The sequence below is a fragment of the Hyperolius riggenbachi genome, chromosome 10 (genome assembly GCF_040937935.1).
Source record: "Hyperolius riggenbachi isolate aHypRig1 chromosome 10, aHypRig1.pri, whole genome shotgun sequence".
NCBI lineage: Eukaryota > Metazoa > Chordata > Amphibia > Anura > Hyperoliidae > Hyperolius > Hyperolius riggenbachi.
Genome location: NC_090655.1, coordinates 3864386 through 3891000, shown reverse-complemented (window position 1 = coordinate 3891000; position 26615 = coordinate 3864386). Strand labels below are relative to the sequence as shown.

The 26615-nt window shown below is 45.7% G+C and overlaps 1 protein-coding gene across 1 annotated transcript in view; it reads left to right on the top strand.

Moving 5' to 3' along the window:
- The window catches only part of RRP12 (ribosomal RNA processing 12 homolog), an 86236-nt gene that overhangs the window by 41582 nt on the left and 18039 nt on the right, over positions 1-26615 (top strand). Inside the window, exons 16-29 of the mRNA XM_068258137.1 lie at positions 499-563; positions 3784-3946; positions 5565-5719; positions 6044-6111; positions 6540-6633; positions 7770-7928; positions 9246-9326; positions 12193-12298; positions 15134-15241; positions 16866-17023; positions 22308-22399; positions 22793-22951; positions 24995-25167; positions 26216-26320. Coding sequence (XP_068114238.1) covers positions 499-563; positions 3784-3946; positions 5565-5719; positions 6044-6111; positions 6540-6633; positions 7770-7928; positions 9246-9326; positions 12193-12298; positions 15134-15241; positions 16866-17023; positions 22308-22399; positions 22793-22951; positions 24995-25167; positions 26216-26320 — 1686 coding nt within the window. The remainder of the gene's footprint in view (positions 1-498; positions 564-3783; positions 3947-5564; positions 5720-6043; positions 6112-6539; positions 6634-7769; positions 7929-9245; positions 9327-12192; positions 12299-15133; positions 15242-16865; positions 17024-22307; positions 22400-22792; positions 22952-24994; positions 25168-26215; positions 26321-26615) is intronic.

Below are 26615 nucleotides of genomic sequence, written 5' to 3'. Positions count from 1 at the left end.
GCCTTGTCCTGGCTCTGACTCCAGGTACCCAGAATTACTCCGACTCCTCAGCCCTGCTCCTTACAAGTGTTAGCTCATAAATTAGTTCTGCTGTAATTTTCTACATCACCATTATTACCTTGTTATGGGACACTGGTTGAATCTTCCATATGGCGTCTGTATTTTAGGTACAGTGTTGGTATTAGATACTAAAGTAAAATAACTGATTGCAGAGTACTGAATTAGGAGGTTCTGCTGTCTGCCTTCCAGTAATGTGACACAGCTTATGTATGGGCAACATGTTTTCTCCCTGAACACTGAGCCCAAGGATATTGGATGAGTGTAGAGGATGATTAATGGGTAATATAACAAAGATTAGTTGTTCCTGAGAGTCAGTGGGCTCTCTACGCACAGCTTCTCTCTATCCGCTGTTTACAAAGCGTTTCTCCTCGCAGTGCATGAAATGTGCCACAAAGACGAATGTGCGCAATTCTAACATCTACGTTTATATGTTGTCAGCTACGGAACTTGCTCAGGAGGGGAGGAACCTCGAGTCCAAGATCTACGAGACTCTGCAGTGGCAGGTAAAGCAAACTCTACAGCTCATGGCTCTAGATTGTAAGCCTCTGTGGCAAGGGTTTTCATTTTTCCCTATGTTATTAGTGTGTGTTTCCATGTGTGGCTCGTCTGCATGAAATCTGCTGAAAATAAAAGATATATTCGAAATCTCACAATCAGGGTAGTGTTACTCATGACATAGAAAGGGGATGTAGTCCGTTAGTTAGGAAGTAGTAGTTTTGCCAGCTCCTATACTTTATAAAAGATTACTAACAGCTAAGAAGTGCAACTCATAATTTAGCGTTACAGCTTCCAACTGTTAATATCAATGGGTGTTAAAGAGAACCAGAGACAAAGCACCCTCATGTATTTTATTACATTTATCAGTGGGAACATGACAGTAAACACCTATCCTGCTTTTAGTTTTATTCTTCTCAGTCTAATCTATCTGTTATCAGCTGTGATAAGAATCCACCGACTGATTCAGTCTAGGTTTGACCTGGAATCATTATAGCTGAGTCACTCTTCTGTGGAGTCTTTTCAAGCCCAAGCCTGCCCCCTCCTGGCTCAGATTTCCTACTCAGAGCTGTTGACATGGGAGGGGCTGCTGCTGCCTAGAAAGAAGCTCTGAAACAGACAAGTGTATCTGTGTGCACTGTGCAGCCATTCATTATCTACTGTATGCAGTTTCATTTCTATGAGAGACACTTCCTACAGGCAGCCACACAGCATACCAGAATAATAAAGTTGAAAGCAGACAGATGAAAGGCTGCAGCAGCCCTGCTTGTCTATAGTCCCATAGAGGCTAGACAGCACATCCAGAACAACTCATAACCCGGAAGCAGAAGGGATATGAGCCGGCGGCCATATTTGATTTTTCCTGGAGCAATAATGGATAAAAAAACACTCAAAAAGGCACACCAGAGCGGCAATTATCAGGTAGGGCATTTATTCTTTACAAGCTATCAACTGTTTATTTTGTGTGAATCGTTCATCTCTGGTTCCCTTTAAAGAGGAGCTGTTAGGTATAAGGTCTCAGAGAAAATAAACACATATATCAGTAGCTAAAGATTGGCTGTACTTACATTACATATGCATTTCACTGTCCACGTTTGGATTTCACAGAATTTGTATATAGTATATGCAGAGATAGATGCTCCTGACAGCTCATGGCAGGCTCCATGTTTTTCTGTCAAATGTGTCGTCATGTCCTGCCTGCTTCCTGATCACAGATAAGCTCTTACTTGAACAACACAGTGTGCAGTGAATATTAATGAGCCATGTGGCTAGGAACAATAGCTGACTCCTGCAGTGTACTCTGCCCGAGATTTATTAGTGCTCCACGATTACAAGCTGCTGTAACGTCTCATTAGCAGCCGAGGGGAGAGCCCCAGAATGCTTTGCAGTATGGAATGCGGCTTGCGTCTTCTTAAGAATAACAGACTTGCTGATAAGCACACATCAAAGGTAACTGAGATTTTTATCTTCACTAATTGCTTTTGGGCTTGCTTCTAAACTGTTTAACACAGGAGAATAGAGGTTTAAATTAGCTTCTGCAGCCTGACAGTTACTCTTTAAGCCACTGAAAGCTTGCATATAGATTTTTTTCAGTATATCCAAGATTGAAATAATTAGAACACGCAGACGAGAATTATCACTAAATATAATGTACAGAGAATATACAAAAATTACTTATAAAAAGGATATGATTAAGATGCCTATTGCTAAAATATCTGCTAACATATTAGAATGTCCACCAAAAAATATTGCACGAGATACATACCAGTTCCTAAGAGCGTATAACGTAGCAGAGCAGCAGCATTCTATTCTGTCTTATTACCTATATCTTATAGTGTGAAACAGAAAATGAAACTAACTCCTGCTAATTAACATACGCGTATGTCACAGGAAGTTACATCATCAGAAATAATTTCTGGAATGCAATCTGCTTTCACTTTCTCTTTCTAACCTATGAGTCCTGCTAGGAGACCTCTGCCAAGTATTAGCTAATGTGCTTGCCTAAATATTTCAGCTATTGGTTAGGTCATTCTCAGCCTGGGAATAAACGAGAATAATTTCACATCATTACACTTTAAGCAAGATACAAAAACTGATTATTAATCATTTCAGCAGTAATTTTGAGTCTATGACCTAAAAGAAAATCAAAAGATAGAAATTAACGAAAGAAGGAAAGACCGCAATGTTATATATTTGTCATTTGACGCTGCAGATATGTTAATCAAATGCATTTAAAGCTGCATAATATGTATTTTCCTTGGGTGGTCATGTGGGTGACAGATAGTATATCATGGGTGTGGACGATCAGCTACAACTATTGGTCGTTTGGGTGCTGGATTGTTAGGTTAGTGTTATGCTGGATACACACCATGCGTTTCCGCGTTCGATGCGGCCGTCGAAACGCGTCGATTCGATTATTTCCGACATGTCCGATTCAAGCTTCGATGGATCGTTAGGTCGATTTGCCATACTTTACATGGCATTCGACCTAAAAATCATCGAAATTTGTTCGGAAATGTTCGGAAATAATCGAATCGACGCGTATCGACGGCCACGTGCGACGCGGAAACTCATGGTGTGTATCCAGTATTAGGCACTCACTGGGGGGTGGAGGGAGGATTAGGTAGAGGGTCTGATTTTTGGGAAGTTATGGGTTAAGGTGTTAGTGAAGGGTTATGGTTAGAATGGATGCCGGGTAACTGCATAGTACAATATTGGTATTTACATTTTACTTACCTTTACTATTAGCTGCACCACTCAACGTCTTACTGCAATACCTCCTCCATAGCCCCTCCCCAGTCAGTCACATGACCAAAGTTACTGACTGGAAGCCTTTGCATAATATCAGAAGGTGCTTCATAGAACAGAGAGGGAAATGCAAACACCTGTGTATTCCTCCATCGTACAGTCTGCATGCATGGAGGGGTCTTAGGACATTTTGGGGCATTTTCATATCGGTAGCTCACCGTTCTGCTACACTTTGGCAGATTGAAGGGTTGGCTTCAAGAGCATACATGGTATATACTCTTCTTCAGCCCGTCCTGTGGGGAGAAGAGGCATCTTCTTGCTCTACCATCCATACTCTGTGGTATAGCGAGACAGATGTGACTTTCTGTGGATCTCCCCTTCATTAGATATCTAGGTGGTCGCTGGACGCAGAGGGGGGTGCAGAGGAATCATGTTGGTAACAGATATATAGAAATAATCTCCGATGTCGTTTATCTCCAGATCTGGACGATGTTACCTGGATTCTGTACGAAGCCCACAGACCTGACAGTTTCCTTCAAGGGAATCGCCCGCACCCTGGGAACGGTGATCAGTGAGAGGCCGGACCTGCGGCTCACCGTGTGCCAGGCGCTGCGGACGCTCATCAGTAAGGGGTGTGACTCAGGTAGGCCCTCCCAGCTGAGCCCCTTATCTTCTGTATGTTATGTATATTCCGTTGTCAGTGCGTTATACGTCGCTCATGTAATTTTCAGCATCAGAGCGTCTCCCTGCAGATCATGAATCTGAATTACTTCATCTAGTGTGAAGGGTGCCGTACACACACCTTCCTTACCGTGCCCAACGCTTCCTGTACCCTGCCACGCCCAGTACCTCCGGTATCCCACCATGCCCAGTGCCTCCTGTACACCTCAATCCCCAGCACTTCCTGTACACCGCCACACCCAGCGCTTCCTGTACTCCGCCACATCTGGCTCTTCTTGTACCCCACCACGCCCAGCACTTCCTGTACCCCGCCACGCTCAGCACCTCCTGTATCTCACCATGCCTTATGCCTCCTGTACCCTACTATGCCCAGTGCCTTCTGTACGCCTCCATCCTCAGCGCTCCCTGTACACCGCCACACCCAGCGCTTGTACCCTGCCATACCCAGCACTTCCTGTGCTCTACCACACCCAGTGCTTCCTGTACACCGCCACACCCAGTGCTTCCTGTACACCGCCACACCCAGTGCTTCCTGTACACCGCCACACCCAGTGCTTCCTGTACACCGCCACACCCAGTGCTTCCTGTACACCGCCACACCCAGTGCTTCCTGTACACCGCCACACCCAGTGCTTCCTGTACACCGCCACACCCAGTGCTTCCTGTACACTGCCACACCCAGTGCTTCCTGTACACCGCCACACCCAGTGCTTCCTGTACACCGCCACACCCAGTGCTTCCTGTACACTGCCACACCCAGTGCTTCCTGTACACTGCCACACCCAGTGCTTCCTGTACACTGCCACACCCAGTGCTTCCTGTACACTGCCACACCCAGTGCTTCCTGTACACTGCCACACCCAGTGCTTCCTGTACACTGCCACACCCAGTGCTTCCTGTACACTGCCACACCCAGTGCTTCCTGTACACTGCCACACCCAGTGCTTCCTGTACACTGCCACACCCAGTGCTTCCTGTACACTGCCACACCCAGTGCTTCCTGTACACTGCCACACCCAGTGCTTCCTGTACACTGCCACACCCAGTGCTTCCTGTACACTGCCACACCCAGTGCTTCCTGTACACTGCCACACCCAGTGCTTCCTGTACACTGCCACACCCAGTGCTTCCTGTACACTGCCACACCCAGTGCTTCCTGTACACTGCCACACCCAGTGCTTCCTGTACACTGCCACACCCACTGCTTCCTGTACACTGCCACACCCACTGCTTCCTGTACACTGCCACACCCACTGCTTCCTGTACACTGCCACACCCACTGCTTTCTGTACACTGCCACACCCACTGCTTCCTGTACCCTGCCATACCCAGCGCTTCCTGTACGCCACCACATCCTGCTCTTCCTGTACCCCACCATGCCTAGTGCCTTCTGTACTATGCCACATCTAGTGTTTCCTTACCCCTTTACCCCCAGTACTTCCGGTACCCTGTTACACTTGGCGCTTCCTTACCCCACCATGCCCGGTGCCTCCTGTACTCCACCACATTCAGCATCTACTGTATCCTTTTTCCCGCCACGTCCGGTGCCTCTGTCACTTAATACTCTTGTTTTCCTGCAGAGGCTGATAAAGCTGAAGTGAGCCGGTTTGCCAAGAACTTCCTGCCAATACTGTTCAATGTGTACACTCAGCCTCCCGCGCCAGGAGAGGGCGCTGCTCACAAGTTTCCTGTGCTGGATACGGTGCGTTCCTATCTGACCATCACAGAGCCACAGGTGAGTATTATTATAATAATCTAACATTTTATTCACTTGCGGAATGGATTCTCCTGAGCGCGCCTGTTCTGCCTAGTGATGAGCAAAATTAGCAGGTGAGGAGAGATTTTTGCTCATCGCTAGTCCGGCTCTGGGCCTCACCTCACCTGCTTTCCTGTGGTGGTGAATGAAGGTGGAGATTGGTTGCATTTATTAATTTTAGCATTTCCTGCGTACGCTGTTGGTGATTGGCTGACACCTGATTTCTCTCCGGCTATTCTGCATGTTATGTGTGTGATACAGACTGTCCTTCTGCTGTCAGTAACTCTCTGTTCATGTTTCCAGCTGGTCGGCGGATTCTTGGAAAAGGCCAACATGAAGCTGATGGAGGTGGATGTCACAGAGGCCATGAGGTGAGCTGTCAATAGAATCAGAACCCAATAGCTGCTGCCAGTCCTGCACGCCTCTCCTGTGTGTTCTTTACCCAACATTCCTAGATTTGGTGTCTTTAGTTCTGCTGGTTGGTAGGAGCCTCCTGGTGTCTCTAGCTCGTTTAGGAGGAGCCTCCAGGTGTCTGTAGTTCTGCTGGGAGGAGCTTCCTGGTGTCTCTAGCTCGGCTAGGAGGAGCCTCTGGGTGTTTATAGTTCTGCTAGTATAAGCTTCCTGTTGCCACTGTAGTTCTGCTGGGAGGAGCCTCCTGGCGTCTGTAGTTCTGCTGTGAGAACCCTCCTGGCATCTGTAGTTCTGCTGGGAGGAGCCTCCTGGCGTCTGTAGTTCTGCTGGGAGGAGCTTCCTGGTGTATTTGTAGTTCTGCTGGTAACGGCTGTCGTCCTCCCCGCAGGCTCTCAGTGCTGGACCTCATTGTCGCCATGGCTCCGTACGCAGATGAACCATCAATGACCAAAGTCTATCAGACGATTCTTCCGTTTCTGGAGGTAGGTGAGATCTGAAACGACTTCATTCACACAGCTGCGCCTTCCTACTGCAACAATGCCAGCGCTATGGCTCCTCCATGTCACGCAGCTGTACTTGTTACCTGCATTAAGGTTAAGACAAAATTTGTGGGATTTTTCTTACATTGAATAGATCATTACTTAAATATGCATAAACTGGGATTTGTAAATAATATTGCGGTTTGCGCAGAATGAAAGTTGCTCAGAAGATAATGTGCACACCAACCAATAGCGCAACACCATAAATATCCTGCGCTATAGTAAATCATTGCATCAGTCTGTACATTTTATATTGGCATGCGGTCCTCCACTGCAACTACAACCCAGCTGACACGCCGATGGCCACTACCGATGCTCAGCAAAAGGGTATTATTACAGTGAACCCCACGTGAAAGTAAATTGATCTGATAAACTATTGCATCTATCCTCCTACTCCTTATTTTTTCATATCTGTTTTATTTTATATTAAATTGTCTCTGCTCAATCACACAGTCTTTCAAGTGTCCCAGAGCTAAGATCTATGAACTATTGACATTTTGTTATCTATCCCCTGCACTCAGAAGATGTTCTGTGCCAGGAAACGGTTTTATGTCTATAATTTTTTCAGTGACAATTACACTGTAGTCCGTCCTACTGGGTTCCGAATGGAGAGAGACTTTCGATTTGTATGCCCTTCTTGCCATTCTTGATTGGCCTGATTCCAAGCTGCACACAGCAGATATGGAGGCTGCCATATTTATTTTCTTATAAACAATGCCAGTTGCCTGGAAGCCCTTTTGAACTTTAGTCAAAACCCTGGAACAAGCACAGGGCTAATCCAGTAAAATGGAGTCAGCTGAGTCAGAGTACCTGATCTGCTGCATGCTTGTTCAGGGGCTATGGCTAAATTTATTAGAGACAAAGGATCAGGAGGACTGCCAGGCAAGGAAATAAATAAGACCGCCTCCATATCCCTCTCAGTTCGGGTTCCCTTTAAATGTGCAGGTAAGCTTGAATAATTGTCATCTCATTGACCATCTGTGGCCAGCAGCGAGACAACGTTGTTTGATCTGGTATGTGCGGTAATAGGACATCCCTCTGCAGAATGCCCTGTAATATAGAGGTGTCTCTTCTTTCAGGAAAAGAATCACAGCCTGCAGAAGAAGGCCTACAGGGTACTGGAGGAGATCTGCGGCGGGGAGAGGCCCACCTGTGCCGACTTTGTGGATAAAAACCTGGAGGATCTGAAGAAAACGCTTCTGGGCTCCCTGAAGAGCGCTTCTTCCCCAGCAAAACGGGTGAGGTGAACCTGCCATAGTCACAAGTAAGGTCATCTGTGTGAAAATCACAAGTCCCCCTTGATCAGAGTACAGCAATTCCAGGAGCTTCCATTGCATGGATGATTTATATTGGGGTCATTCAACAAACTATATGAGGAAAACTATTTCACCTGAATACATAGACAAACAAAAGTTTGCTTTCTTAAACAGAAAGAATTTGTGATAATTCAGGTTGGAGTGAGCTTGAGATGTCTCCCAGTGCATCACTGCTGAATATATGCAAATTAACCTGTGTTACCCTTAGAAGCTAAACACACCTCCAGAACCGCTGGATTGCAATGATGTGTCAGCTTGTTAATTTGTACAGAGATTTAATAATCCAACATGCATACAGACTGTTTCGGATTGTTTGATCCACCTCAGTGCATGGCATGGATTAATTTGGCTCTATGGAATAAGGCTTGTAACACCGAGAGGTACAGACTAACCAGCAAGCTTATGGTGACCAAGAACTCATTGTAGTCCCTTACACACTCCAATGAGTTCTGGGTCACCATGAGCTTGCTGGTTAGTCTATACATAGACAAACTCTCTCTGCTGTGTTTGCTCTTATCTGCAATTAGTACTCAGTGAAACGTCTGTGGAGCTGCTGCTCAGTGTAACTAATAAGTCTTATGAGCAAGGTAAAACACAGTCTATTAGCCCTCACAGTATTTTTTATTAATTTGTTTTTGTATTCCGGTCAATACTTGCATTCCAGTCATTGAACGGACTAGTGTGACCGAATCCTATTGCTTTGCGTCTGATCCATTTGCATCTGTGCTGATGGGTTCCCTTTAGTTCCGCTAAACGGAATGTTTTATGTGCAGTGTGAAACAGGCCTGCCTCTGCAGCTCCCCTATCAGGAGTTTGTTTACACACGGTCAAACAGTCAGGTGATCTTATCAGCTGCCTCAGAGTGAGTTATCAATAATATGAAGCAATATCTTCAGTGAGGAACTTCAGACATGTAAGTGTGAGGCATTGGTGCAGTGGGTTCAGGTCTTGTTCTCAGCAGAGTTCTGAGTTTAGAAGAACTTTATTGCTGCACAATGGCAGCCTATTGATTCTAGAATGTTATTGATCTTTTGATGCCATGAAAGCCTTTCACACCTGTTTACCTTTATTTGCTCACTAATGGATGTTTGAATACCACTTGCTCTGGCACATGAGGCAACGCAGTTTGTTGGCCTTGCGTGTCGCTGGCTTTGTTCTGTTATATGCCTAATGGACTTTACAGAAGTCTGTGCAGCACTTGGTACAAAGACCATCAAACCTGACGTCTCTCTTCCACAGCCTCGTCTGAAATGCCTGATTCATATCGTGAAGGTCCTCACCGCCGACCATGAGGAGTTCATCACCTCCATCATTCCTGAGGTAAGTCTTGTTACTATGAAGGAATCCCAAACTGACTCCTACACTCCGTCCAGCTAGGGAGACTCTATAACCGGCTCATTCCCTACAAGTCCTCACCTGGACACTAATCTAGGCTCCAAAATGATTCTTCTGCAATGGTTTATTTAAGCCAATTAAACTGTTTGCCATCCAAACTGAGAGGTAGCAGCATGGCGATTTTGGTAGCATCGAGATGGGAGATGAAATTCAACGGCCATTTGAGACCACGTTTTAAAACGATCCTGTAAATATAAATGGTTAGTATGTTTGATACATCAGTGAGAGAAGCATATTCTTTCAGGTTGGGATTATACCATTAGGGGGAACTGGGGGTCAATTGGCGCAGACGTCCCCTGCTACACGTTGTACCTTATGATAAACTCTCAGAGGCCTTCAGAAGTTCTGTGCCAGAGTCCATAGGAGGTCTACCACAGTAAATCCCATTACAAAGTGCTTCATATGAGGAGGCCATATCCGCCACAGCATCTGATGATACGTCATCCCTGATATGATGAAGCCACCTATAAATATACGTTAATTGAGAAGCCACATGATACGTTTAGTAATGCGGTGGCACAAGGCCACCTTTGTGTAGAGGAGAACGGAGATTATCCAAGGAGAGTCTAGGAAGACGGCCTCCCCACAGAAAACTCTGCACCATAGAATGAATCCTATCAAATCCGATAGCTGGTATCCAAAAGGGGGGCATATAGAGGATATACAACATTTTAGGGGCAATAATAATTTTGATCCCTTCCCAACAAATCCAAAGGCAATCCGGTCCAGCTTGTAAACGCTTGCATTGGACAGAAGGAAAACAGAAGGAAATACACCTTGTATGTATAGGCCGGTATCTTTGCCTGTACTATCCCTGGTATGCCTGTAATGCCTGCATTATCACAATAAACCCTATGAGCAGAGTTGGTGCTCCGTCTTTCTTCATCTACAAAGCCTAATTGAACTGACTCCTCGTGAACACAGCTCCACTAGGTGTGACATACAGGCTTTCCTGAGCCAGCATCTGGTGCCAGCTTCTCTACAAAACTCTACCTGTTTGACCTTTTTTGTACTGTGCATACACACGCACTACCAATGGCAACGACGGGTCCGCCGGACCCTCCCGCTGGGCGGTCTTTTAGTCAACGCTAAATGTGTACTCAGCCTTATCAGTCCGCCGCTCAGTGGATCGTTCAGAAGCGGGCTTATCAGTCCGCTGACAGCGCATACACACACTCTACTGTCAGCTAAAAGACCACCCAGTGGGAGGGTCTGGCAGACCCGTCGTTGCCGCTGGTAGTGCGTGTGTACCTTTAGAGAGTTAAGCCTGTTTGATTCCCCCTCTTCTGTGACTAATCACAAGTTGTAATTTGATCCCTTAGCTGATTCAGCTGACTGCCGCAGCAGAGCAGCACATTTGTAAATACAGAATGTTAACGCTGTCAGCTTCCATGAAAGCAGAAAGTAGACAAACTCCAGATTTATTGCAGGTTTTCTATCAGCTGTAACAATGAAATGTTTTTGTTTAAAGAGAACCAGAGGTGGGTACTAAGAATGTTATCAGCACACAGAGGCTGAGTCTGCATATAATGCCCAGCTTCTGTTGCTATACAGCTCCTCCCCCCCCCCCCCTCCCCGAGCTCTGCTACGCCCCCATAAATCAAACGCCGTGCTAGCGACACACACTGTGTGTACCTTTTGCAGTGTCAGTCTCGCTGCTCCGCCGCCTCCTCCATAGCACCGCTCCCCGCCTGCGTCCCTTCCCTCCAATCAGAGTTCAGGTCCGTTTTAAGTTTACCTTCTCTAGGGGAGACAACAGGCAATAGGTTATTAGTCATGAACGAAATGTTTTGTGTAGCTGTTGTAATACCTAAATATTCAAAGGAAGAGCAGGTTTATAATGGGTATTGTTGTAAGAGTGTTGTGATCAACTGGAAACAACATAGACTTGGACCAATTCAATTTTAAAGGGAACCTAAACCTAGAGGCATATAGATGTTTCCATTTAAACAACACTAGTTGCCTGGCAGTCCTGCTGATCTTTTTGGCTGCAGTAGTGGCTGAATCACACACCTGAAACAAGCATGCAGCTAATCCAGTCTGACTTCAGTCAGAGCACCTGATCTGCATGCTTGTTCAGGGGCTGTGGCTAAAAGCATTAGAGACACAGGATCAGCAGGAGAGTCAGGCAACTGGTATTATTTTACAAGGAAAAATGCATATCCTTCTCAGTTTAGGTTCCCTTTAACCCAGAAAGTTTCCTGAAAAACTCACTGTCAGTACACATTGTAACTAAGGGGCGGGTTATCAAGATATAACAGTACATCGTTAGCATAAAGTGAATTTTTTCATGTACTCACGCATCCACTCATCCTACTCCCCCCCCCCCCCCCCCCCCCCCCCCCCTCATAAAGATACGGGGCATGGCAATGGAATGAGCATAGCGCAGATTCACAAATAATCGTCTTAAGTTCAACTTAGTTGAGTGAGAGGGGAAGCCTGTCAGGTCCTGGTGTACAAGCTTTTCTATTGCGAGATTAAGACGTCCCGCCAGAATCTTGGCAATATTTTCACATCTGAATTTAAGCGTAATAGAGCGGTAGGAGTCGCAGGAGTCTTGAGTTTTTTTTCCATGCTTCTTCTTCGCATGGAAAAAAACCTCAAGACTCCTGTGACTCCTATGTGGGCGTCTTATATAGACTCGGGGAGGCGACCTCTCCCAAAAGCTCTAGTGAAGGTCTGTAAAGGCTGAGGGGGGGATAGCTCTGCTTTTCAGATACCATTCAGAGGTGATATATATACAGGCATATTGTTGTTTATTTAAAATCTTTGAATGTTTTGGCATTTGCAGGTGATGATTTGCACCAAAGAAGCGTCGGTGGGAGCGAGGAAGAATGCTTACACGCTATTGGCTGAGATAGGACACGCCTTCCTGCGGTTCATCCCTGACACAAAAGGTGGGGACGCATGTCTTAGTTCTTCCCATTCCTTATTTCTGTTTTAGGTGTGAGGAGTAATTCTGCTCAGAATGGATTTCTTGGTTTTGGGTGGAGTCTGGCAGTATTTATCCAGGCCTGGCCTTACAAGCCAGGGGTGGTCTCTGCTGTGTAAGATGGTCCTGTACTGTTCTGATCTCCGTGCAGATGTGTGCAGATACAGACATCACAAAACATCAAACCTACCTGATCAGGTGCTTACTGGTTCAGCACTTCTCCGTAAGTCTTACTGCTCCTCCTCTGATTCTTTTAGCCGGAGGTGTAGGAGAGCTTATCTTTGCCTCACTGACAGCACCTTAAAGGGCACTGAGCATCATATTTTTTTTTTATTTTTTTTTTTATTTTTTTTTACAATGAACCTTCCCATAAGGGAGGCTGGTACTGAACTGTGGAGTTGGGGTGAGCCTCATTACTTACTTACAGGATGCTGCTCCTCTGGTCCCCACCCCGTATGGGATGCACCATGTTCTCTGGGGTCCGGACACATCTGCCGTAGGAGTGTCTCGCATGTGCCGCAATGCATGCTGGGAGATGTAGTCTTGAGATGCGAAAACATCTCTGTACTCTCACCCAAGGGCTATGTCTACCGTCATGCATTGCGGAGAGCATGTGACCGAGAACTACAGAATGCGGCAGATGGTGGATCATGTATGTCCCGAGGGTCAGAGAAGCACACCCCGTAGGTAATGACGCTCACCCCGGCACACTTAATTACCAGCCTCCTTATGGAGAGACTCATTGTAACACATGGTCTTTTAGTCCCCTGCGGTCCTAGCTGCTGTAGCCCAGCACTAGGTGGCGCCCCAGGCAGGCAATAACAGATAAGCCAAGTGTATGTAAGTATGTGTAATATTGTGTGCTCACCTGCTTATCTATACGTTACACAATTGCATTTTATTATTTAAGTATTTATATAACGCCGACATATTACGCAGCGCTGTACAGAGTATATTGTCACTGACTGTCCCTCGGAGGGGCTCACAATCTAGTCCCTACCATAGTCCTATATCTATGTATGTATCGTGTATTGTATGTATCGTAGTCTAGGGACAATTTTGGGGTAAACCAATTAACTTATCTGTATGTTTTTGGGATGTGGGAGGAAACTGGGGTGCCTGAAGGAAACCCAGGCAGACACTGGGAGAGCATACAAACTCCATGCTGATAGTGCCCTAGCTGGGATATGAACCGGGGACCCATCGCTGCAAGGCGAGAGTGCTAACCACTACGCCACCGTGCTGCCCACAATAATTGCATAATATTCATCTGTATTACTACTATCTATTTCTTATCTTACCTGCCAGCCAATGAGAGAACAGGACAGCTCTGTGCCGTTGGGTCCTCATTAAAGCGGACCAGACCTCAGAATGTCCTCTCTGCTCTAAAAGATACACTACAGCATAATAACCTTAAAACAAAAAACATCCTTTGTTACAGCTAAAATCCAAATCCAAAAATTAATCTGCACAGTTTCTACTTCCTGATTCACGGAAGCAGACACATTAACATCCTGTGCTTTCAAATGAGCTTATATGCCATCTCTGCCATGGCAGTCATGTGGCGCAGCTGAGAGTTCAAATTACAACTAGTGATTAGACGCAGATAAGGGGGAATTAAAGACTAAACTCTCTAAATACATACAGGGTGTATTTCTCTCCGTTTTCCTTCTGTCCTTTAAAGCGGATCTGAGATGAAAAACTAACTATAACAAGTAACTTGTCTATATATCTTATTTAAAGTTTAGATAGTTTACACAGCAAATCTAGCTTCAAAACCGCTTCAACAGAATAGGACTATGGCCTCGATTCATAAAGCATTCCCGCATGCGGAAATGCTGAAAACGGCTCACTTTACCGACCACACAGCAAAATCTGTATTCATAAAGGATTTTTCCGCATGAAAAGCCGACATTCGCCAGCAGAGTGATAAATCACTGCCTTGTGCGGTGATTATCATAACAAAAGTAACAAATGTCAATTCATAAAGATTAGAGGTAGCGGTATGCGGACGGGTATTACCGCTACCTCTGATGTGGTGAGAAGCGTGCGGAATACAGTGCAGTGAATAGGACAGACCTCCCAAGCAGCTGCAGAGAGAACACCGCACGGAGAGACTCCGCCTGCTTCTCCTGTTTCCGCATGCGTACAACAGCCTAACGCTAGCCTACTGCTCTCCGCACTCCTATCACAACTAGCAACATTTTTATGAATTACCACCCTGAAGGCTGAAATACCGACAGCGGTGTTTCCCCGCTCGAGTTTACCTTACCGACAGCACTTTTATGAATCGAGGCAGAGGGCAGCCATGTTCTGCTTGTGATCATTACACACAGGCAAGCTGCTCTGCATCTCCAGCACTCAGCCTGTGAAAACCTAATCCCACCTCCTCCCTCCTGCCTCTGAAATCTCTGGCTAGTAATACCTCCCTCTCCTCCTGCCCAGACTGAGCTCCCATGAGCCCTTGCTACTGTCTGGAAATGCCAAGGCACTCTGAAAAGCTGTGGACGAGGCTTGTTTAGTTTATAGGGAATTAGAGTATTAAAACAAAAACAAAAAAGTATTTGGCTTGAGGAATGCCCTATAAACTGTATGAAAGGAACACAATTATGCAATGAGTAAAAGTTTATCTCGGATCCACTTTAAGGGAAACTTTAAGGGCTTGCATATTTATTAACACTTGTAAATCTGTATCTGTATGTGTGTGTGTGTGTGTGTATGTATATGTATATATGTATATTGTGTGATATCGGTGATGGTTGGATATTATCAATGTCCCCGTTATTTCCTCTTCTTGCAGAGGCTATGGAACATTACCTGGCTGTTGTGTACGCGGGTCTGACAGGTTCTGTCACTATGATCACCTGTGCTGTCCTCACACTCACCCGACTGCTGTTCGAGTTCAAAGGTAAGTGCGCCTCTACTGCCACCTACTTAGTGACTTACTATCAGTAGCTTACCGGCAGCAGGGCGGTCAAGGAGGGAAGAGCTCTGCCTCTGTTTGAATCATTAGCTCCTACTTCAAAATCTGAGATATTACCGGCGGCATACGGGGACCGGTGGCCACTGCAGGAGGACACTAACCCAGCATACAGGTATGGTGGCCTTTAAGGCACATACTACTGCGGTCAGTGAAGATAGCACATTTTGGGTTAAAGATCTACTTTAAAGAGACTCTGAAGCCTCTTAAAAATCCTTTTTTTATAAAACCATCCTGTGTAATACATTAGTCCTACCTAAACCGCCGCATTCCTGATAGCTGTAAACTATCTAAATCCCCGGGGGGGGGGGGGGGGGGGGGTGATCCGGGCAGTGCTTCCGTGTGAGGCAGAGCCATGAGCCGCAGCTCTGCCTCTCAGCGCGTCTGTCAGCCCGGATCACCGCCTGTCCCCTGCCCCTCTCAGTATTCCTTCACTGAGAGGGGTGGGGGAGAGGCGGAGATCCGCCACTGACAGATGAGTGTGAGCTAGGGCTGCAGCTCATAGCCCTGCCTCTCAGCGCATCTGTCATCCTAGATCACCGCCTCTCCCCCGCCCCTCTCAGTCTTCCTTCACTGAGAAAGGTGGGGGAGAGGCGGAGATCCACCGCTGACAGATGAGTGTGAGCTAGGGCTGCAGCTCATAGCCCTGCCTCTCAGCGCGTCTATCATCCCAGATCGCCGCCTCTCCCCCGCCCCTCTCAGTCTGCCTTCACTGACAAAGGTGGGGGAGAGGCGGAGATCCGCCGCTGACAGATGAGTGTGAGGCAGGGCTGCAGCTCATAGCTCTGCCTCTCAGCGCGTCTGTCATCCTAGATCACCGCCTCTCCCCCGCCCCTCTCAGTCTGCCTTCACTGACAAAGGTGGGGGAGAGGCGGAGATCCGCCGCTGACAGATGAGTGTGAGGCAGGGCTGCAGCTCATAGCTCTGCCTCTCAGCGCGTCTGTCATCCTAGATCACCGCCTCTCCCCCGCCCCTCTCAGTCTTCCTTTACTGAGAAAGGTGGGGGAGAGGCGGAGATCCACCGCTGACAGATGAGTGTGAGGCAGGGCTGCAGCTCATAGCTCTGCCTCACACGGAAGTGTACAGGACAGCAAAATCCACCACCAAGAAAGTCTTGGATTTTGCTGGGGAGGGGGAGTTAGGGGGGATTTAGATAGTTTACAGCTATCAGGAATGCGGCGATCTAGGTAGGACTAATGTATTACATAGGATGGTTTAATAAAAAAAGGATTTTTAAGAGGCTTCAGAGTCTAGCAGCTGTACCTGTAACCTGCATATTATATTCCCGCTCTTTCTCCCGACAGATCACATGGGGGGGGGGGGGGGGTGGAGGTGGCTGAGAAGCTTTACCTGTAACCTGCATATTATATTCCCGCTCTTTCTCCCGACAGATCACATGGGAGGGGGGGGGGGGGTGGCTGTAACCTGCAACCTGCATATTATATTCCCACTCCTTCTCCCGACAGATCACAAAGGGGGGGGGGGGGGGGGAGGTGGTCGGGTGGCTGTACCGATAACCTGCATATTATATTCCCGCTCCTTCTCCCGACAGATCACATGGGGGTGGAGGTGGTCGAGCAGCTGCTGGAGAACGTCTGCCTCTTGCTGACCTCCAGGACTCGGGAGATTGTGAAGGCCGCTCTGGGGTTCATCAAAGTCATCATCTTCATCACAGATCTGAAAATCCTTTCCAAACACCTGCAGAAGATGGTGAGTGACCGGCCCAGAATACGTCACTTAGATTGTTGTGACTTCGTTATTCTGCTGTGGGGGAGGGGAAGGGCGGGGCAGATTCATGTTGTTCAATCGGAGAAGTAGATATAAACGGTTCCCAGGTTACTGGAAGGGTCCATACTGAAACACATCTACTTCACTCAGAAGCTAATTACAAGACGATCTCAACCTACAATGTTATCCGTTGGCTTCAGCGAAGTGTGAATCTGTCTTTGACATAATATCAGCCTTTTACTGTTTTCCGTTTTTGTTTTTGCATCATTTAATATTTTAGACCAGAAATGTATTTTTGAGTTTCATGTCACTGTAATTGGTGGGGGTCTTTTTCCACCAATGCCCCACGACTTCCACTTAACCGACCAGCAGTGATCCGGCTGTGAGTTCCCTTTTAAGGCTCTGTAAAGCAATAAAGGATAGTCCTATTAATAAAAGCCCTGTGTCACTGCATCGAGTACTTTAGCAGCGTCCCTGTGTCCCTGGTAATTTGTTACTGCGCATGTGTGGAGTAACGTACAGCTGGAGGGACCAGGGAGGGAGGTTGGTGGGCGGGCAGTTGCGAGCGTACGCGTGCATGCGCAGAGACTGGCAGCTGGGTTAAAAAAAAGACCTAGAGCCTGTTTTTAAACGGGCTTGGGTCTACTAGTTGTGCTATAAAGCAGCAGCTCTGGATGTGCAGCTGCCTCAGGGTATAAAAGGATGACTCCAGTCAGGGTATAAAAGGATGACTCCAGTCAGGGTATAAAAGGATGACTCCACTCTAGTTTGCCCGGCGTTGCATTAGGGCCTGTTTCTTGCTCATTTGAAGGCGACTTTTTGCAAATTCCTTCTGTTTTCAAAAAGCTGCCAGTAAACTGAAGATTTTTTTTTTTTATATATAAATGAGAGGTACTTTCAATTTCTGTGAGTCAGAGTTCACAATCATCATTGCAATCATTGCAAAAACCTGATTTTTTTGTTTGCTGCAGTTAAAGGGGCACTATGGCGAAAAAATTTAAAATTTTAAAGTGAACCAGAGGCTAAGCACCCTCATGTATGTTACCATATATATCAGTGGGGACATTAGAGAAAACACCTACCATGCTCTCTGTTTTCATCCTGCCTGTTTTCACTGCTCAGCCTGCTTGTTGTCATCTCCCACTGAGCATTCAGTCTGGCTTTGCTCAGAATGTAACAGACAGCAGGGTAGGTGTTTTCTCTAATGTCCCCACTGATATATATGGTAAAATACATGAGGGTGCTTCGTCTCTGGTTTACTTTAAATATGTGCAAGCACGCACACACAAGCACATACAAATAAGTGCGGATCTATTGGAACTTTATGCCCCTCCACGCACCCTCCGCTCTGCCAATCAGATGAAGCTGGTTATTCCCAGAATACACCTAACATTTGGTGCTCGGGCCTTTTCCCATTCAGCCCCGACTTCATGGAACTCACTTACACAATCAGTACAAGAGGCTCCTTCTCTGGACAGCTGTAAGAAAAGGCTTAAAACCCACCGCTTCTCCCGAGTCTTTCAGACTGCAGAACGCACAGTCACAGCGTGTGTGCCCAGCGAGAAAAGCGCTATAAAAATAAATCTAGGAAACTATATGCAGCCTGTCTTGGCGGTGGGATGTTTTTGCGTTCTTTTGTTCTTGCACAATCCCCTTTTTATCTACCGTATATGAAGTATCCATATCTGTCAAAAACAAAACTGTATTTGTTTTGCTGGATGCAGAGTTCCCCCACAACCCCGTCTGTATATTGGTCATTGTAAAACATACATGCTTAGCGCTGTCGCTGCCTCTGAGAAATGCAATCCACTTTTTTTTATTAGGTTTGACAGATCTTTTTCTATTAGCATAAATGTCTCCCTCTCTGGGATTTGTGATTTAGAACACGACCTTGTCATCAGAACATTCCCACGGTTTCATAAAAGGTTCTTCAAATCCCTTCATGTGTCAGATAAATATCACTGTATGATGAGCATTAGCAGTGACATTCCTGGTATTTCTGTCATAGTTATTAGAGAGATTGTCAGCCACAAAATCATATTACATTTACCCACTGCTCTGTTTATTATATAGTCTACATGCAGTCTGCATTGCAAGCATTACATTATAATCAGAAATGTGTCTACTGTAATGAATCTTCTCAGTCAGCCTGGCTTTATTCTGGTACATTGCAGAGGAGAGGGAAGTTTATCTCCCCTCTCACATTCCTGCTCCTCTCTGACTGGCTGAGGGCAGTTCAGTGTGACAGGAGGCTGAGAAGGGAAATACACCACACCCCTTTGCAGAAGCTGCTGAAATATGATCTATGATGTGCTCACATGTGTTTACAAAGCAAGCCAGATGTTTTCTCTTTACTATATAAAGTTTTCTCTTTACTATATAAAATTCACTAAAATCAAAAGAAAAAAAAAAAGATATATATATATTATGACCCGGGTCTGTATTTGGCTGGTGTTGGCATCAATAATTTGTATATTCCCATAGAAATTAAACAAATCAATTGGCTGTTTGTGGCTTTGCCCCTCTGCAGCATTTGAACTCCAGTTACACAATGACCAACTGTAGCAGGTTTGAGGCATCTGCTATTAACAGTGTAAAAATGGCAGCAATTTAAATATTCCCCTTGAAAATCAACAGGTGAATTTTGATTGGCTATTAAAGGCTCCACCCACCTCCCTAAATATTAATCTTAGTCACCCAGTGACCATCTGGGCAAAGTTTGAGAACCTTGCCATTAACAGTGTAAGAAGGGCTGCAGTTTATATTTTCCCAGTGAAATTTGTTTTTGGCTCCATCAACTTTTTGTAACATGGACTCGAAGTCACTCAATGACCAAGTTTGTGAGCTTTGGGGTCCTTAGCTTCAATAATTTCTATTTTCCTAGTGAAATGAAACAAATCGGATTGGCTGTTTGTGGCTCCACCCTCTTGTCTGAATTTGAACCCCCAGTGACCCATTGACCAACTGTACCAGGTTTGAGGCTTGTGCCATTAACCGTGGAAGAATGACAGCAATTTTAATATACACCTTGAAAATCTACAGGCTAATTTTGATTGGCTGTTGTAGGCTCCACCCATTTTCCTCATTAATCCCGGTCACCCAGTAACAAACTGTGCAAAGTTTGAGAACCCTGCCATTAACAGTGAAGAAGGGCTGCAGTTTACATTTTCCCAGTTAAATTTGTATTTGACTCCACACACTTTTTGTAACCTTAACACACAGTAACTCAATGACCAAGTTTGTGAGCTTTCGGGTTTCTGGCATCAAAATGGTGTGAATGGAAGCAGTTTATCCAGCAAAGAAATCTGAATGGCTGTTTCTGGCTCCGCCCCTTTAGTGAATTTTAACCCCGGTCACTTAATGACCGACTGTAGCAGGTTTGAGGCCTCTGCCATTAACAGTGTAGGAATAGCAGCAGTTTCAATATTCCCTTGGAAATCAATAGGTGAATTTTGAGTGGCTGTTGTAGGTTCCACGCACTTTTCTGAATATTAATCCCAGTCACCCAGTGACCAACTGTGTCAAGTTTGGGAACCCTGCCATTAACAGTGTAAAAATGGCTGCATTTTATATTTTCCCATTTAAGAAGTTACTTGTTTTTGGCTCCACCCACTGTAACCTTGAAATACAGTCACTCAATTACCAAGTTTATTAGCTTTGGGGTCCTTGGCATCAATAAGTTGCATTTTCCCATTGAAATTAAACAAATGTGATTGGCTGTTTGTGGCTCGCCCCCTTTTCAGAATATAAACCCCAGTCTCCCAGTGAATAGGTGAATTTTGATTGGCTGTTGTAGGCTCCACCCACTTTCCGGAATATTAATCCCAGTCATCCAGTGATCAACTGTGTCAAATTTGGGAACCCTGCCAATGACAGAATGGCTGAAATCAATCTACCAAATCTGATTGGCTGTTTGTGGCCCCGCCCCTTTAGTGAATTTGGACCCCAGTCACCCAATGACTGACTGTATTAGGTTTGAGACTTCTGCCATTAAGAGTGTAAGAATGGTAGCAATGTAAATATTCACCTTGAAAATCAATAGGTGAATTTTGATTGGCTTTTTTAGGCTCCACCCACTTTTCTGAATATGAATCCCAGTCACCCAGTAAACAACTGTGCAAAGTTTGAGATCCCTGCCATTAACAGTGTAAGAAGGGCTGCAGTTTATATTTTCCCAGTGAAATTTGTATTTGACTCCACCCACTTTTTGTAACCTTGACACACAGTCACTCAATGACCAGGTTTGTGAGCTTTCTAGTTCCTGACATCAAAATTGAATGACGGTATCAAGTTTGAGGCCTCTGCCATTAACAGTGTAAGAATGGCAGCAATTTTAATATTCCCCTTGAAAATCAACAGGTGAATTTAGATTGGTTTTTGTAGGCTCCACCCACTTTTCTGAATATTAATCTGTCACCCAGTGACCAACTATGCAAAGTTTGAGAACTCTGCCATTAACAGTGTAAGAATAGCTGCAGTTTATATTTTCCCAGGGAAATTAGTTTTTGCTCCGCCCACTTTTTGTAACCTTGACACACAGTCACTCAATGACCAAGTTTGTGAGCTTTCAGGTTCCTGGCATCAGAAATGTGTGAATGGAAGCATTTTATCTACCAAGGAAATCTGATTGGCTGTATGTGGCCCCGCCCCTTTAGTGAATTTGGGCCCCAGTCACCCAATGTCCGACTGTAGCAAGTTCAAAGCCTCTGCCATTAACAGTGTAAGAATAGCAGCAGTTTAAATATTCCCCTTGAAAATCAATAGGTGAATTTTGATTGGCTGTTGTAGGCTCCACCCACTTTCCTGAATCTTAAGCTCATTCACCCAGTGACCAAGTGTGGCAAGTTTGAGACCCCTGCGATTAACAGTGTAAGAATGGCTGCAGTTTACATTTTCCCATTTTAAAATGAATGGCTGAAATTTGATTGGCTATTTTATGTTCCGCCCACTTTTCCTGGATTTGTAACCGCGGTCACCAAGTTGCCAAGTGTGGGGACTCTGGCTTGATTACTGTGAGAATGGCAGCCTTTTACATTTTTTCCATTGACATGAATGGGTGGAATCTGATTTACTGTTTGTAGCTCCGGTGTGCAGGGGGGCCGCGAGACCCCCAGAACATATCATCCCAGGTAGTAAGGGATCTGTATACCATGTTTCATTCAACTCGGTCAAGCCGTTTTTCGACACACACACACACCTACCTATATATATATATAATCTCATTTGGTCTTAATGCATAACAAGCTGTTTATCTGTGAACTTGTAGATAGAAGCCATCGGAAACATCCAGCCAGATATGAGACGTCACTTCCGCATGAAACTGCGCAACATCTTCACCAAATTCATCCGCAAGTTCGGGTAAGAGGAGGTGATGTGTGTGTACAGTGTGTGTGTGTGTACAGTGTGTGTGTGTGTGTACAGTGTGTGTGTGTGTGTACAGTGTGTGTGTGTGTGTGTGTGTACAGTGTGTGTGTGTACAGTGTGTGTGTGGGAGGATCTGTGTTCTGCATGTGAACCGATCAGCCCTGATTCAATAGATGTTTCTCGAGAGTTTTCTGATGGGATATTTTCTGCCTCTACCAAGCAAAGAAAGTACTCAAAATAAATTGTATGCAGCTTGGACTTGGGTCGATGACTTTTGTATTATATTGATTGCCCTAATTTCAAGCTGAATAGAAAGAAGTATACCTTGCATAAAACTGACGGCTAGATTCCTGTATGTAAGCCTTACGTTGTTTGGTGTGCCGTCAGGTTTGATCTGGTGAAGAGCATGTTGCCGGAAGACTACCACAAGGTCCTGGTCAACATCCGTAAGGCAGAGGCCAAGAACAAGAAGCAGAAGGCGCTGAAGCAGGCGGCGTCGGATGGGGATGAGGGAGAGGAGGAGGCCACAAAGCTCAAGGGAGACAGGTAGGTGGGCGAATGTCCTACATGCGTCATCACTGGACAACCTCGTACAGGCAGCTTTGTTTACTTCCTGGCTACCCTCCCCTGGTCCGTTCATGCAGATGGTCTGACGAGGAGAAGGTGGGCGGGGGAATGTCCTACATGCGTCCTCACTGGACAACCTCGTACAGGCAGCTTTGTTTACTTCCTGGCTACCCTCCCCTGGTCCGTTCATGCAGATGGTCTGATGAGGAGAAGGTGGGCGGGGGAATGTCCTACCTGCGTTCTCACTGGACAACCTCGTACAGGCGGCTTTGTTTACTCCCTGGCTACCCTCCCTTGGCCCGTTCATGTAAGTGGTCTGATGAGGAGAAGGTGGGCGGGGAATGTCCTACATGCGTCCTCACTGGACAACCTCGTACAGGCGGCTTTGTTTACTCCCTGGCTACCTTCCCTTGGCCCGTTCATGCAGATGGTCTGACGAGGAGAAGGTGGGCGGGGGAATGTCCTACATGCGTCCTCACTGGACAACCTCGTACAGGCAGCTTTGTTTACTTCCTGGCTACCCTCCCCTGGTCCGTTCATGTAAGTGGTCTGATGAGGAGAAGGTGGGCGGGGAATGTCCTACATGCTTCCTCACTGGACAACCTCGTACAGGCGGCTTTGTTTACTCCCTGGCTACCTTCCCTCGGCCCGTTCATGCAGATGGTCTGACGAGGAGAAGGTGGGCGGGGAATGATGTCACGGTGTGGGTGGAGAGGGGCGGAGGCAGCCGGCACATCCAGGTAACGTTCCAGGAACCATGGTAATGGTTGACTTCCGCACACGGATGTGAATACAGTCACAGTTCTGTGTGGGGATAGGATAAGTTTGTTCTGTGAGCAGTTACTGCATGCGAGGCGGAGTTATTCTGGAGCAAGGGAATTCCTTCTCATGTGAAGCTCGTTAAAGAGGAACTGTCGCGAAAATCTTAAAATTTAAAACGCATACTAATGAGAAGTACATTTCTCCCAGAGTAAAATGAGCTATAAATTACTTTTTCCCATGTTGCTTTCACTTACAGTAGGTAGAATACTGACAATACTGACAGGTTTTGGGCTAGTCCATCTCTCCTTGGGGGATTCTCAGCATGGCCTTTATTTTTTGTAAAGACATTCTCTAAAAAAATGATTAAAGGAATACTATCGATACCCAAGTGTTCTAAAATGACAGTGTGCAAATAATGTCTAAGTAGCTGTGTAAACATTTCCCTACTTTTCATGTTAAATATCAGAGGCAAAAGCTGTAATTTGAGTGTAGGATTTAGCTATATTGGGACAAAACCATTGCAGAAGGGGTGTCTGCTTCAATGCACAGCCAGAGTTGCATATCAGACTACAGAAAGCAAATATCAAACATATCAAACTCTGAAAGCAAAAACAGTATGAAAAGCTGTGACAATTAGTTACATTTCCTCTGCTCTCTTCAGACACTTCAGTCAGAAACACAGGACACAGCAGCTGCAGCTGTTCTCTCTGTCACACACAGAGCTACACATAGAGTTAACTGATCAAGTGTGAGGGGAATTTCCCCTCTCCTCATGGCTCACCGTCAGTTTTGGCGTCAGTAAAGTTTGAATGTATTTTGATAACCGTAAACAATGAAGTTGCTACTAAAATGTATACACCAGTACTTAGCAGCACTTCCCAAACGATTCCTGTGTCAATTGAAAAAAATGTGAATCGATAGTATTCCTTTAATACAAAGATGCTGGCCAGCTTCCCTGCTCGCTGCACACTATTTTGGCAGTTGGACGGAGCAACTGCCATTTACTAAGTGCTTTTAAAAATAAAGAAAACCCTGAGAACCCCCCCTTTGAGAAGATGGGCTAGTCCAAAACCTGTCAATAATGTCAGATTTCTACTACTTACTGTAAGTGTCAGCAATATAGGAGAGAAGTCATGTACGGCTCATTTTACTCTGGAAGAAACATACTTCTTATTTGTATGTTTATATTTTAGGATTTTCGTGACAGTTCCTCTTCCAGGAAAAGTCTGTTGATGTATCTGCGCTTTCTTTGGCTTTCAGCATCGAGGACATTTTGGCGGACACGGATGATGAAGAGGAGGATGAGGAGGACAAGAAGAGGAGTAAGCAGCAGAAGAAGCAGGCCCGGCAGGCGGGCAAGGCCTGGCTGAAGGAGGGAGAAGAAGATGAGCCTCTGAACTTCCTCGACCCTAAAGCTGCGCAGAGAGTATTAGGTGAGTCACACCTCCGTTTCCTAGCATGATTGGCAGCCCTGCTGATCTCTAATACATTCAGCCAGAGCCCCTGAACAAGCATGCAGCAGATCGGGTGCTCTGACTGAAGTGTGACTGGATGAGCTGCATGCTTGTTTCAGGTGTGTGATTCAGACACTACTGCAGCCAAAGAGATCAGCAGGACAGCCAGGCAACTGGTATTGTTTAACAGGAAATAAATATGGCAGCCTCCATATCCCTCTCACTTCAGATGATCTGTCTGACCAATGAGAGAGCAGAATGTAATTCCTGCCCTCTCACTGAAACGGCAGCGCAGGTTGCTTGGCGGAGGTCGATCGTCGTTCCCCCGAGTGAGCTGGGATTGTGCTCATGCTTTTGCAGGCTCCATTGATTTGTGTTTATTCTGCAGTAAAAGTGCAATATTAGCCCATCACATTGTTCATAAATTCTTCTGGCAGTTTTTTTGCATTCAGTTTGCATTATTGAATTCTTTCTTATAGCCAATGTCTGAAGCTCGTGATATGTTTGATAATCACTCTGTTCAATCTACAACAGCTTGGGGCATGGATTCGATCAGATTTGCTCCCAGAGGATAGAGATAGTATAACTAACGGCCATTATGGGGGGGAAGGGGCAGAGTTATGGAGCTGTTTACAACAATGTATTTTACATTCAGCTTTTATTCAGGCTGATGCGCAAAAAAATTAAAAAGAAATAAAGATCAAAAGTTTATGGCTTCAACTATTCTGGTTCTTTGTGAGTGGAGCCCTTGGCAAGTGGCAGTCATGTGGTGAGGGTGACTCCAGGATGACTCGCCTATGTGTCTTACGTTCTATTCTCTGGTTAGTAACTGGTCACCGGGGTTTAGCGCTGGCGATCTACAAAGCAATGACTGAGCCAGAGATCTAATCAGAATGTCGCAGAATGAAGAGCGCGATGCCTGGAATAACGACGAATTATCCAGCGTGAGCCGCGCAGATCCGTACGGATAAAACGTTCCACGTAAAATATACTGTAATTGTTATTCTTTCATCTTTTTATATTTCAGCCACAAAGCCAGGTGTGAAGAGCACAAAGAGTCGCGACTTCAAAGTCACCTCCGATGGTCGTCTGATTATCAACGACGAGGAGGGCAAGGAAGACCAGCCGAAAGGTCTGTGGCGCTGCAGCATGTGTGCGCGGCCAAGCTCTGTAGTGTTACTAAATGGAAGGGAGGAGGGGGTCAGTCAGATGGACGGACTAATGGGATTTCTTACAGATAATCTACTAAAAGTGGGCTGAAGCACTGCTTTTAATATCATTAAAAAAAATCAATATGACTGATTAAAATGTATATAAATCATCCCCCTCTCCCTCCAATAAATATTAGCACATTCATATGTGCCTGTTTGATCCTGCAGGAGGAAGTAGAATTTTCAGCGATTTCTGATGTTCTCCTGAGCAGAGTG